At 48.7% G+C, this 12,701-nt stretch overlaps 1 protein-coding gene and 1 long non-coding RNA gene across 2 annotated transcripts; both read left to right on the top strand.

Annotated features, from left to right (window-relative positions):
• The first annotated feature begins 703 nt into the window (after window positions 1-703).
• Window positions 704-9,141, top strand: LOC119108230 (dnaJ homolog subfamily B member 13-like). The gene is made up of 2 exons (XM_037231812.1): window positions 704-1,489; window positions 8,650-9,141. Exons 1-2 carry the CDS (start codon window positions 704-706, stop codon window positions 9,139-9,141), a joined length of 1,278 nt encoding a protein of 425 aa, XP_037087707.1.
• A 2,104-nt stretch (window positions 9,142-11,245) lies between these two features.
• On the top strand, window positions 11,246-12,635 carry LOC119107302 (uncharacterized). Its single transcript, XR_005095229.1, has 3 exons — window positions 11,246-11,330; window positions 12,070-12,160; window positions 12,483-12,635. It is a non-coding gene; the product is annotated as an uncharacterized LOC119107302 (long non-coding RNA).
• The last annotated feature ends 66 nt before the right edge of the window (window positions 12,636-12,701 follow it).

Below are 12,701 nucleotides of genomic sequence, written 5' to 3'. Positions count from 1 at the left end.
AGGGTGGTCAAATTGATCCCCCTCCCCTGCCCGAGCGAAGGGAATCTAGCCGGACACCCGAACGTGTGTTAAGTAACCGTCCTTATTTGAGGAAATAATTTTGAAGTTACAGATTCCAATTACCCGGTGCATCCCTCATGGCGACGCGACAACGAGGAGGGATCAAAGAAGATGGTCTTTGTGTGCTGGTCAACTTTTTACCACGTGTTTGTAGCATTCCAGTCAAAAGTATTGAGGCCCCGAGTCAACGGTGGAAGAAACTCAACATTGAGGGAGGGGGCAGGGCCCTCGCAAAAATGAAATCGACACCCGTGCAAGGCATTTCTGTTGTGCGCCATTTCATTTATAAATTTTCAAAGGTGCCCGTGCTGTATACCTGGCTGTCTTTTCAGTCTCTATTCGGAGATTCGCATCGATTTACCGGTAGAATATTCAACTGGGATGAATGTAGATTATTTTATTGCTTACGAATCCGCTGAGAAGAAGTGGCACATGTACGTTACACGAACGGCAACAGTTTATTTTACTCGCTAAGGTGAATGAGAAAGAATATCTACTGTGCGACATAAGCGGGATGTAACAAACCTTTTCCGATTTCGGGGCTTTCATTCATCTGTAACCGGAATATTTACTACGGATTCACCACATTGGCTACCTTCGAATTGAAAAATTACGGATGAAAATTTGATCTCTCTGGGTCACGATGCGTGACTTCAGCAGCGCTGGCATCGACTATTATGGCGTATTGGAGATAGAAAAGCATGCCTCCGACAGGGAAATCAAAGAATCTTACCGGCGGCTAGCTTTGAAATACCACCCAGTGCGCAATCGGGATCACTTCGAAAAGGAACCTCAGCGATTTCAGCAGCTATGTGAGGCCTACGACGTCTTGAGCTCGTCCCTGTACCGAACGATCTACGACCAGTACGGTGAGGCTGGCTTGAAGCGGGGCGTGCCGCGCCCGGAAGGAGGATTCTACGACCCATACGTCTACTGCGGCGAACCGGAGGAGACTTTCCGCGAATTCTTCGGCACCAACAGCCCCTATGCAGACATAATCGACAACATCAAAAAGCCGCTTTCGCACTACCAGGGTGACGACGGCACGTGCCAGCGCAAAAAGGCGCCGGACCTGGTGACGCCACTGGTGCTAAGCCTGCAGGAGCTCTACACCGGTTGCCTGAAGAAGGTGCGCGTCAGCCGACGCGTGCTGGACGACAGTGGCACCAATACCACCCTCTGCGAGAAGATTCTCACACTGCACATTGAGCCTGGTTGGCCTGCCGGCAAAACGATCACCTTCCGCGAGGAGGGCGACCAGGGTCCCAACATCATCCCCGGCGACCTCGTGTTCGTGCTGGAGGACGCCGCCCACGCGCAGTTCGAACGCGACGGCCACGATCTGGTGTACCTGATGCGCGTGCCGCTGGTACACGCGCTTACCGGCTGCAGCGTGGACGTCGAGACCCTGGACGGACGGCTGTTACACGTTAGCGTTCACGACGTGGTCTTCCCTGGCTTTAAAAAGGTGGTGCGCGGGGAGGGTATGCCGGTGCCGGGGCCGCCGCCGCTGCCGACCGGCGGCCGTCCGCCTCCCCCGGGTCGCCGTCACCCGCACGGCGACCTGATCATCAAGTTTGAGGTCGACTTTCCCCGACGGCTGACGCAGATGCAGCGACACGCACTACGCGCCATCCTCCTGGCTGGGCCTAAATAACTGGACGAGCTGAGGACCGGGCGGGTTCCCTGTCGTTATGGATATCGTGTACACCGGGTTGATGTGTCGGAGTCTAAGTTGCAGTCGAAACATGAGACGCATTCTCCATGGTCCAGAGAGTTTGTTACGACGATTTACGGCGTGTAGAGCTACGTCATGCGACGTGGTTAGTGCAGTGCCAATCAGTATGTCTACGAATTAGCATACCTATCCCAGAAGGAAAATATCATCCCTCCCTGAGGAAATCGTGAAAATCGCTGTCGTCGTGCTTTTGTTGTCCTGCCGTCCTGCGCTCCGAAGCAAATGAAGCAGTTGACTTCTTGAAAGAACCTTTCTGACAAATGACCCATTGCATGAAGCTTACCGAAAACACACATGCGATCAAAGCCTTGGCTAACATGTTAACCTGTCAGTTGGTGGGACCCTCACCACAGATTCAACTATTTTAGCTATTTAACACCATCTGCATTATGGGGACCAGGGGTGCCGTGTCACTTCTTAAACGGCTTGGGGGCTAAGGTGGTAGGGTCAGCCAAAGATCAAAAAGTGATATCTCCCGGAGATATCGGCTACCTTAATTTTTCGGGTCTATAACACAAAATGGCATAGGTTGTTCGCTCCCATTTGGTTTTTACCATGTAGGGATGACTTTCCACTGCAAGGAAATGTGAAACGAAAGTTGTGTGAAAAGCTTAGAATGGAGTGTAATTCACAGCAACGAAACATCTTAGTAATTCCAGCCATTGTGAACAAAGAACAGGATGTTTTTGCTTCCCATAGAACGTGGCCCGATGCCCCCCAAAAACGGTATGCGTATGGGAAAGTTTGGGGAAAAAGCGTTGAGAAAGCTTTGACTACACGGTCACGACATACCTATATATAAAGTGCGCTGCGCGGGTCCCTCTCCTGGTGTGACAGATCCTCCGATCGGGGGAGCTGGCAATAGATTGACGCCGCAGTGGCCGTTACTGACGCAAAGGACCCATTACTAGCGTGTGAAGTCCAATAATTGGCAAAGGGACACCAACTCGGCTTACCGTCCCCTGCTTGAAACAGTGTAGAGGGACCCTCGCTCGGTACTGTGACCTCTGACTGACACGGGGCACTTCTACTGTCTCAATGTGAAAGTGAAACCTTTCATAGTCATTGCTCATGTGTCTTCATTGTGAAACGGTCCCGAACCAACGCCAGAGGCCTTTTGACATTTGGGGTTCCGTAGCTGTCCCTGCTCAGGAAATGTGCCACTGGTCGACTTTGGGCACGTTGTCGACACAGAGTCCCCTGTTAGGCACTGTGATCCCACCCACGATCATCTCGCCCACCACAGGTAGCCCTCCACCGTTTTCAGGGGACCGGCTAATGCAAGGGGCCTTCTGATTGACGTTTGCAGGCTTGCCCTTGCCTATGCTTGAGAAAGGGTCTCATGGGGCCTTGACCGGCACGGAATCGGCTGTTCGGTATTGGTGGTCTCAGTCAGCTGATTGAGGACTCCACTGTCACAGGAGCCGCGACCGATGTAACAGGCCCTCTTACTGGGATTTTGTGGTTAGGGTTAGGCTAGGTGTGACTGAGTGCCCTCTGCAAATCAAGATTATACGATGCCCCAAAAGGAAAGCTTTTGGTGCCCTGCACCGAGAGGGCTGATCAAGGTTTTCGTCAGCGTGGAAGGCAAAAATATTGTTGTGCCCTTATATTTGGTGCCACCCGGAATCAAGACTTCGTGGTCCTTTTAATGGTCCGCTTAAATTTGGTGCCTGTAGAGGACAACTGTTATGGTACTCCGAATTCAATGTTTTAGTGCTTCTTCGCCGAATGGCCGTCCAAGGATTTAGGCATTGGAAGGACACGGGCATGATGGCGTTCCGTAGAGTTTGTTGCCACTTGAAAATGAAGCACTTCGGGCTCGTTTTAGTGCTACCTGGAATTGGGCAACTCTGGAATACAAAGTTCACGATGCCCCTAAACGAAGGTTCTGGAGCCTCTCCACCAACCGGACAAATACAGCATTTTGTCAGCGTGAACGGTGAAGAATTGTGGTGCCCTTGGATTTAGGTCCCCTTAAAAACAAAGGCTTTGGACCCTTTAAATGGCCCACTTTGATTTGTTGCCTCATGAAAATGAAAGTTGTGGTGCTCATAAATATTTCATTTAGAAATCAGAAGGAAAGAAAGCTCTGGTGCCCACTCTCCCCAGCGGCCGCTCCAGGAATTCGTCAAATTGGGAGACAAAACATTAATGCGTCCCTGGAATGTGATGCGTCCTGATGATAAAGGTGTGGGGCCTGTGTGACGCCATCTTGAACGGATTACCCCAAAATAAATGTTACAGTGCTCTGAAATAAAGGTTTTGGTGCCCGGCCAACCTGTGATTTTGATGCTCCCTCAAGGCAGTAAAACCTCGTTGAGCCCCAAGAGGCAGGGTGTGGCCCCATGCCCCCCTCCCATGCAGATATGCAGATAATTATATCACTGCCCTTGTGCGATGTATCTAATAACGTAAAACAAATATTAATGCGGGGAGATGATAAAATGGAACTGATTCAGAAAACAATAAAATATTCAGCGCTCAGCTGGTGCCGCCATCGTAGTACTTCTCAGTTTAGCGAAGACCCCAGGGCTGCTCCGTGTCCGCTGTCGCTGATTCTCGAGCCGTAAACTCCGCAGAAATATTGAGCGTGACACAAAAGCGTAAGCCTTCAAAACCGTGGCCAAAAGCTAGTTCTAACAAGACTCGCAGAAAGTTTTGGAACCAGGAACGAGTACACGATTGGACAGCCCGCCTGCAAGACAGCGTGTTAGCAAAGCACGAAACTCTTAGCTCGTAGCCTAATGTAAATGAGCACTATTTCTATTTGGCCCGAACTTATTTGATGTAATATTAAGTATTGCAAATTAATGCTGAAAGATTATACATGAAAGATATACATGAAATACAAAACATGAAGCATGTCGTAAATTCGATATACCCTTGGTTCTTCCCAAAAAGCGACAGTCAGTGAGCCGGGCCTCTGTCTCAGGCTCAAGTTTTTCATTTTCCATTACAAATGACAGAAGGGTGTCGAAAAAGTGAGAAAAATAGGCGGGGTACGTATGCAGTGAGCTCCGGGTTCCTCACAAAATCATTGCAGCGACCCTTTTCCCAAAACGAACACACGACGTATCAGCTGCCGTCCATCTGATTTTGGAGCGACATCCCGGCCATCAGCCAACCAGTCCGGTGCGCCACATTTGCAAAGCTTTAGCAAAAGTGCACAGCATAGCTTAAGGACGGAGAAAAATTGACTTACCATTACGTGCTTCCGATTCCTCCACCTCCCGAAGCCGGTGGTCCGCAAACGGTACAGTTGGCGGAAATGCAGGTGTTCGAGAATGTTCAAGCGCGGCAAAAAGGTGTAATCACCAAAGTTCAGTTCACGCTGTTTTTATGGAACAAAATTGCTTCAGTGTGTAGTGTTTAGCTTAAATTGCGTTGCTGTTTGGCAAATGGAAAGTGCATGAAAACAGCACTGTTCTTATCATCAATTTATCAGAACAAATGTAATTATTTTGCCGTCTGCTGGATGAATGCCGTGTAATTTTTGCTGTTGCTTGTCAAAAAAGTTGCAATAAAAGTTTCATGTGGAAAATTACTTGTCCTAAAATTCGTAAACGCTACAAGAGCTTCAACAAGACTAAACTGTAAACTGCATGTGATTAAGCTTATATTCAGGCTAAACAAACCCACTGCGACTTGATTACAGCGTCACTTTTCAATCACAAGCATATTGTAAAATGCATAACTTTATTGTAGGTGTCGCTGGCGGCGATATGCTGAGAACTTTGTGAAAATCGTGAACAGTCTCCAAGTGTTTAGGGTGGCACGCTGAGAAGTCTGCAAAATTAGCGGAGTCTCAAAGTCTTCACAAGAGGGCCGCCTCTCCTCATGATTTACTGAAGTGACAAATTGGTCTCAGATGAGACCTTGTAGAAAGAGGTCACATCGTGGAGTCCGCACAGCATCCTTCAGAGGGATCTACGGTATAAGATGTCGAAGGCAGTTTTCAGTGTACATCATGTTTCTTTGCAAGCCATTGCCATGTTATGCTACAAATATATTATAGGTCGAATCCAAGACGTTTTTCCGTGCCGGGAACGCATCATATCTAATATTCTTTGTTGAGGCTTAGAACTCATATTGTCGATGCATCGCCTGGCTCACATCCCTCAATTAGAATGCAGGAAATTTGTGTGATCTTCCAAGGAACTCGAAACATATTGCGCAATATTTGAAGCTATCCATGTTAACAACACAAAACATATTACTCACATCCCAGGGAGCTGGCCGTATGTTCTACTTCAAGAAAGAATATCGCGTCAAAAGTCCACAAATTCTGACAGGTTTGCCGTTTTCTGCAAACCCCACCAACATTTCGATATTCGCGCCATGACATGTCACTCCTGTAGCGTTACGAGTTAGACGAGGTGTATAAATTATCACTTTGCGTGTAACCATTCGCTGTGTGGTTTGATTCCCTGTGGTGCCCGCCATTTCTGCCAGGATGAGAGGCAGGCGTAGCCATTGAGTCTCAGAAAAGTCGCAAAGCCCAATGACGCACAAAACATTTTTGTGAGCTTAGAGACTTACAAATTGCAGCTTTTTGTGGGTTTCATTTTACGTAAGTTATTTGGTGATGATGGTAAGTGCCTTTCTCTAATCCTAACTTGTTTGTCGGTACAAAATTATACATTATCTTTACTTCGAAGAACTGATATGGTATCGGGAGCCAGGCTCCACATTGTGAAGGCCGAGCAAAATATAGTGGTGCCTCAGACAATTATTGGGGGGGGGGGGCAAATTTGGGCGACCCCAGTCTAACATTGGGGTCCAGCTCAACACTGGGAGAGCCATCCCCCTCCCCCAAAAGAGATGCAAAGTTCCACGTTGGTTTCAGGCACTGAGTAGCGCCGTGCTGTGAACTGCACTAAATGATCTTCAAGATTGCTATTTCATTGCAAAACCCCAAAGAAATGTAGAACACTCCCTTAAGTCCCCGCCGTAAAATTATACCACTGACCTGGCGTTCTTCGATCGATAGATGGTGTCGGAGCTCACCCAACGAGGACAACCTAGCAAAGGCGCTGATCCCAGGCATCTATCCAGCCAAAAGCTTAGGGCTAAATCCTTAAAACAAATCAGAGAAATCAAATACTGCAACCGATTCCTTGGTTGTATTTCGTACGTGCTACCGAATTAGGACCAAATGGCGATGGTCTACTGCCCACTGCCTATAGTTCCAGAATTTACCTCCGATACATAAGGCGCACTGGAGCGCAGGGGACTTTATTCTTGCTGTAGTTGTACCTACCTAAAACCCGGCACAAAATCTAACGGGAAAAAACGCGCTACAATTGTAAATTCCCTCCCCTGTGCTCTCGGAAGGCTGTTCTACGTCATTAGCGTGCCAATAATCCGTGGTTTACTGTAGCCAGCCACCGTCTGAGCACCTCGGGTCTCGAAATGCACCGGTTCCATTGCCGCGTGGGCATGGGAAACATTAGCAGAATGAGGTGTTTAGAGTAAAGCCGAGTCCCCTCTGGTCCTGTGGTAAGTTTTGGGACTACGATTAAATATATCCGGCATTGACAACAGCCTGTTTAATTCATTTCTTCTACGAGGAAACGAAACAACATTAAAACAGAAGCAGAAAAACAGAAACAAATAAAAACAGAACAAAGTTAGAAAGCAAAGATGCAGCAGAAAAATTGGGTTCCTCCAGCCACAGGACCTCATTTACGGTGGCATAACTTCCTGTCCAGCCTCGAAAGCTTATTGGCGCCAGTCTACATCTTGATGCTCTTGTGCGTACAGTTACGGATTTTCACCAACATCCATGGAAGTCACCATATCACCATGGCGGAAAGTGGCGTACCCACTGTATGCGGCGGGTGTGTGGTAGCGATCAAAGTAACGTTCATCAAAAATAGACTGATTTTAACATTTCGTCATTCAAAGATGCTCGTTCCCGGGTCTGTCTAAACACATTCTCAATATCTTCCACACATATACTGCAAAACTCCAAGCACTGTTCCCCGGATTCCCAAATTTCACGCGGAGATCTATGCTGGACATTTGGATCTCCGTGGACAAATCCAAAAACAAGATAAAACAAGCATGGCGCCTGAGCACCAATGCCGTGAAAATCAGCGAAGAACGCGTTCTTGGATCAGTCGCATGAAGATCAAGAGTGCCGATAAAACGCACGTGTTTTTTTGCCCTAACAGTCAATTTCGTTCTTCGGAAATCAGCAAATTCGAATTCGCTTTGGTCCTTGCTCTGGTCACTTCTTACCTGCTTGACGCATGCAGACTGCGCTCCCTAGAATCGGACACAGTGACGGCACTGGCGATCCGTCCAGAATTGACTCAAGGTTGTTGAAAAGTCTAGTCAATGCAGTGAAATCCGAGCAGAGTTAGTGCACCGTCGCAGCTTTATGGGATTCGTCCGGTGCTGTGCTTACCATGCATATTGAGTGCTGTTTGTGCATGTTTCTGTTAATTCGCTTGGTTGAAGGGCGGTCAGTTAATATCTTCAGTGACGAGGAGAAAGAAAAATGTGAAGATGCACGGAAAAAGTTCTTGACGTCAACCGATAGAATAATGAGAAATTGGCACGGCGAGGATGTGCGAAAAATCGTCTTTGAAGGGGATATGGTTCTCTCATCTACCCAGAAAGGTCGCTGGGGTAAAACGGGATATCTCACTGAAAACAGCAGCCCTCTTATCCATGAGAAATGGCCAAAAAACACCGTCAACTATGCATTCAGCACTCCCACTCCTGACAAGCCAATGATCCTCAAGGCCATGGAAGAATGGTCAACAAAAACGTGCATGAAATTTGCAGAGGGCACGGGGAACGTGCTGCGCATTTTCCAAGGCACTGGCTGTTACGCCCAGGTAGGGTACCACTCCAAGAACATGCAAATGTCCGTCTCCGAGATATGTGACAAGGGCACAGTGGTCCACCTGCTTGGACACGTGATAGGACTGGTGCATCAGCACTCCAGGCCCGACCGTGACCGTTTCCTGCACATCCAGTTCCACAACACAGCGCTGGAGGATGTCCTCTTCCTCAACTATAAGGATTACGACAAGTGCCCGTACGACTACCGGTCCGTCATGCACTACGACATGTACGGGCTGAGCTACAACGGCGAGAGTGTCTTCCTTGGCAGATCAGAGGACAAGAAAGTGGACGGGCTGGTGCTGTCTTCTGCCATTGGGACCGATTGGACCAAGCCGTCCGACAGCGACGCGGCCCTCGTCAACCGCGAGTACGGCTGCCCGCTCAAAAGTGCAGCGACCTCAAGCCGCAACCGCCAAAGTGCAATCAGGACGTTCGCGCGGATCAAGTGCACTTCGAACGGAGCGTCACCTTCAAGAGCATGATGACTGACCGCCACAAAGCTATCTCGTGCATCTGGAAGACGGAGGTGCCCGAGACGTTGCCCTGCTCCCGCGCCGCCATCTCGGTCACGCTCTCGGAGAAGCCCGACGACGATCTGAAACGCGTCTGGTTCGCCAGCGGCTGCCGCCTGTTCCACGTGGAGATCTTCGACCCGGACGCAGACATGAGCTACTTCTACTGTGCAGCTCAGTTCGCCAGGAAGGCCACCAAGGTGTTCGTGTCAACGGCACGGAAGATCTATGGCATTGTGCGCCTGTACCCGGCCGACTGGGAGGGCTTCGAGACGGCTGCCCTTGAAACGGGCAAGGTCAAGTTTTTCAACATCAAGGACTTCGTGTGCGCCGGGGAAATAAACGGCAAGTGTTTCTAGGTTTCGGCGAAGCGCTCAGCGTCCGTTGCTGACAATGCTTGTCTGATGTGTGACGCATTCGAGTCGCATCGTACGCGGCAAACTGTGAGGTGTGTACGTACAAATGATATGTGATATTTGATAAATAATGACTTTGACATGCTTGTTCATCCTTTACAAATATGTAAGTTTTGCTAGTCCGTGTCTCACCTCCGGCTCACTGGTACCCATGGTACGTGCAAAGTCACTTCTGTATTTGATACTTCTCACAGGCACTCATCATAGTGCGTCCTGCCGACATGTCCATCCCCGCGCCGGGAGGCTCTCAGAATCTTCCCCTTATTACCGCCTCCTTTCTTGCCCCTCCCCCCCCCCCCTCTGGCCGCGTCCTTCGCACGGGCGCCAGCCAGGAGAACAATGCGGGCGCCTCTAAGCGGCGCTCGCCAAACTGCGCAAACATTCACTGGCTAGCACAGAGGTGTTCTTTGACACCGTACAAATATTTTACTTGTGCTCAGAGCAGTCAACCAGCAGGCTATGTATGTGTGTGTGATGGGTAATGACTTTGGCATGCTTGTTCAGCCTTTTAAATGTCTGGCTTGTGCTGTCATCCAGGAGAGATTGAGCAGCGCGTCATGTTAGTGGCAGTAACAACCACCAATACCAAGTCGTGTTTTGCATATTCCATCGACGCCACAATATAGCTGGAGCGTGTATTTCGGATATGGTGGCCGTCAGCTTCCGACTTTGCTAGCTGACATGGGACTGTCCGCTGATTGTAAGGCCAGGTATAGCCATGTACGTAAAGGTCGGGTATAGCCATGTACGTTAAGGTCGGGCATAACGATATACGTTGGAAAACTTGATAGCATTTGAAGAATGTTTGAAGTTATTTCAAACCAACTGTAGCCGATTATGTCGGCTGTTATGCTGCGTTTCATTTTGCGCACGCTTAGCCTAAACAGAAATATGGGCGAAATACCTCAAGCTGCATTGCTGTGGCCAATATGTTGTAAGAAATGACGATGCGCTCCTTTCCTCACTGAAATGCATCGCGCGAAATATGAGATAATTTGTGCTGCATTTAGCACTGCTGACCGGAGCTTCACTCTATATATATGTGTAGTTGTATACAATGATCGTAACCGCCGCTGGGGTCGGTGAGCCCGGACTAGGAGGGTGCTTACATAATAGCCACCTGGGAAACATGCACCTATGACATACTCGCCCTCCTATCAAGGCTATTATGGCATGCATTTTATCTGTACGTGAACGTGTGCTGAGAGCAAGAAATTCCAGAAGGCCACGTTCAACAAGAATATTGAGAATATGCCATGCTGCGATGAACGAGAGCAAGTGATGCTGTTGGATTGAGAACATGTGCTGTTTTTTCACGCCAAACAAGGAATTCGCGCTAAGGTTGAAAACTAAGCTCCGTGCGCTTGCGGTGTAGTAGAGCTAGTTTCCTGTGAAACTTTAGGAGTTGTGTCCCCATCGCAATATCTCGCTTGCGTCCAAGGCCCAGACCCCAGTGGGTTTGGGCAAATTAGAGTATGCAGTTCTGGATCACTCATAAGGTGATGTCTGATAATTAACTATTTACGTAGCGAAGCATAGATATAACAATATTATGAATTTGGCAGCCTTTTGTCAGACTGAAAGTGGCGCAGATGTTTCAGTAGGACCTTTTTTAATCAGGATGCGGATGCACGGGCTGAAAGCCGTGGCATGTGCATGTGTTGAGGGGGCCGGGTTGGAATGTTCCTGCGCGGGTATGGGAAAGTCCAAGCCAAATGAATATGTTATCATCGAACCCACAATGTAAGACAAATATCATCAAATGATTCACGTGGGTGCGCTAGCAGGTGCTTAGTTTGCAGGGCTGTGGGAACATTTCAAGATGTGGTGTAGCGGGGGCCGGGTGTGAAGTTAGTTTTTACCATATACCACCCAGACTGGCATCGAAATTTTGCGAAATGAGAAGGCCACTGGACTGCCTAGCCATCACACCCGTTGTGATGCCTATGCTATTTTGCACTTACTCCTAGTGTACTGCCACAACCTGACACTGGTGATGGTCTGCTCTTGCTCAGGAGATGGAGGTAGACTGATGGTTTGGGTAAGACACTGGCAGGCTGGATATAATGCTGCTGGAGTGCTCACTGTTACCAAAGGGGAGGGGGCAGGTTCCTGGGAAGGGGGGCAAGGTAGTGTGCCCCTTGGTCAAGCTGCACATGACTTGCTTGCTGAGCATTAACTAAAAATGCACATGTACTGTGCATGCAACATGTAATGTTAAGTACATACAGCAAGCAGCGACCATATTATATTCATCCTCATATCCCATTTAAGTACATTAAGCTTACTTTGATGCTTGAATGCATGCAGCTCATGACTTTGCTGCTTCCATTTGGCTCCTTACTCAGTTGAAAAGCAGCATCCAAATATCTGGCTTTTGTTTATGCATTTGTGTATGGCAGTTTTGTGTGAAGCACATCATGATCAATATATTTGAATTGTAAACCCCCACAGCTTTGTTGACCATAGTTTTTCCTTACAGAGAATGGATTGGACCCTCTCCAGCTGACTGCTCAAATGCTGATTATTTTGAATATGGTATCAGGGAGGCAATGAGATCCCTGTTTGGGGAGGTCAGTATATATGACTTTCCTTATTTCTCTTCTTCAGGTTCCTGATTGGTAGCAATTTGTATCATCTTGAGGATTTTTGTGCTTCACCGTCATACCTGACTGATGTCAACATTTCCAGCCATGGTTTACCTAGGGTTGAATGAACACATGCAAAATGGTAACATTAATTATGATGTTTTATGTGAGGTGTCAGAGATTGACCACTAAAATTTCACTTCTAGCTCAACTGGAGCAACAAAGCAGCTGATTCCCCTTGTCCCATCAGCTGTGCCATGCCTCATATTGTTCACTGGCACTGACAAGTGCTGGTTGGTGTCCGCAGTTTGGGGCATCTGTTCCACTAGAGGTGGTCTCGTACGAGCTGGCCCGCTGCCGGGCCAAGCTCCGCGTGCCCGCCGACGCGGCTGACCGCGTCACCGCTGCGCTCACGCTCTGCTCCCAGCTGCTAGGCACTCCTTGCGTGGTGCACGTACACGGCCAGCCGCGGTCGAGGCCGCGCCCAAGCGCTACTTCTGCGCGTGACGTACATAGCTCCAGCAGC

This window comes from Pollicipes pollicipes, unplaced genomic scaffold, assembly GCF_011947565.3.
Source record: "Pollicipes pollicipes isolate AB1234 unplaced genomic scaffold, Ppol_2.1 Scaffold_6686;HRSCAF=7923_pilon_pilon_pilon, whole genome shotgun sequence".
Classification (NCBI taxonomy): Eukaryota; Metazoa; Arthropoda; class Thecostraca; order Pollicipedomorpha; family Pollicipedidae; genus Pollicipes; species Pollicipes pollicipes.
Note: the sequence above shows the minus strand (reverse complement) of the source record. Positions and strands in the feature narration are given on the sequence as shown.

Coding starts and splice junctions, on each gene's coding strand:
- LOC119108230 (XM_037231812.1), top strand. CDS start 704: ATGCGTGACTTCAGCAGCGCTGGCATCGACTATTATGGCGTATTGGAG. Junction 1,490..8,649: donor TGGACGGACGGCTGTTACAC/GTTAGCGTTCAC, acceptor TGTTACGCCCAG/GTAGGGTACCACTCCAAGAA.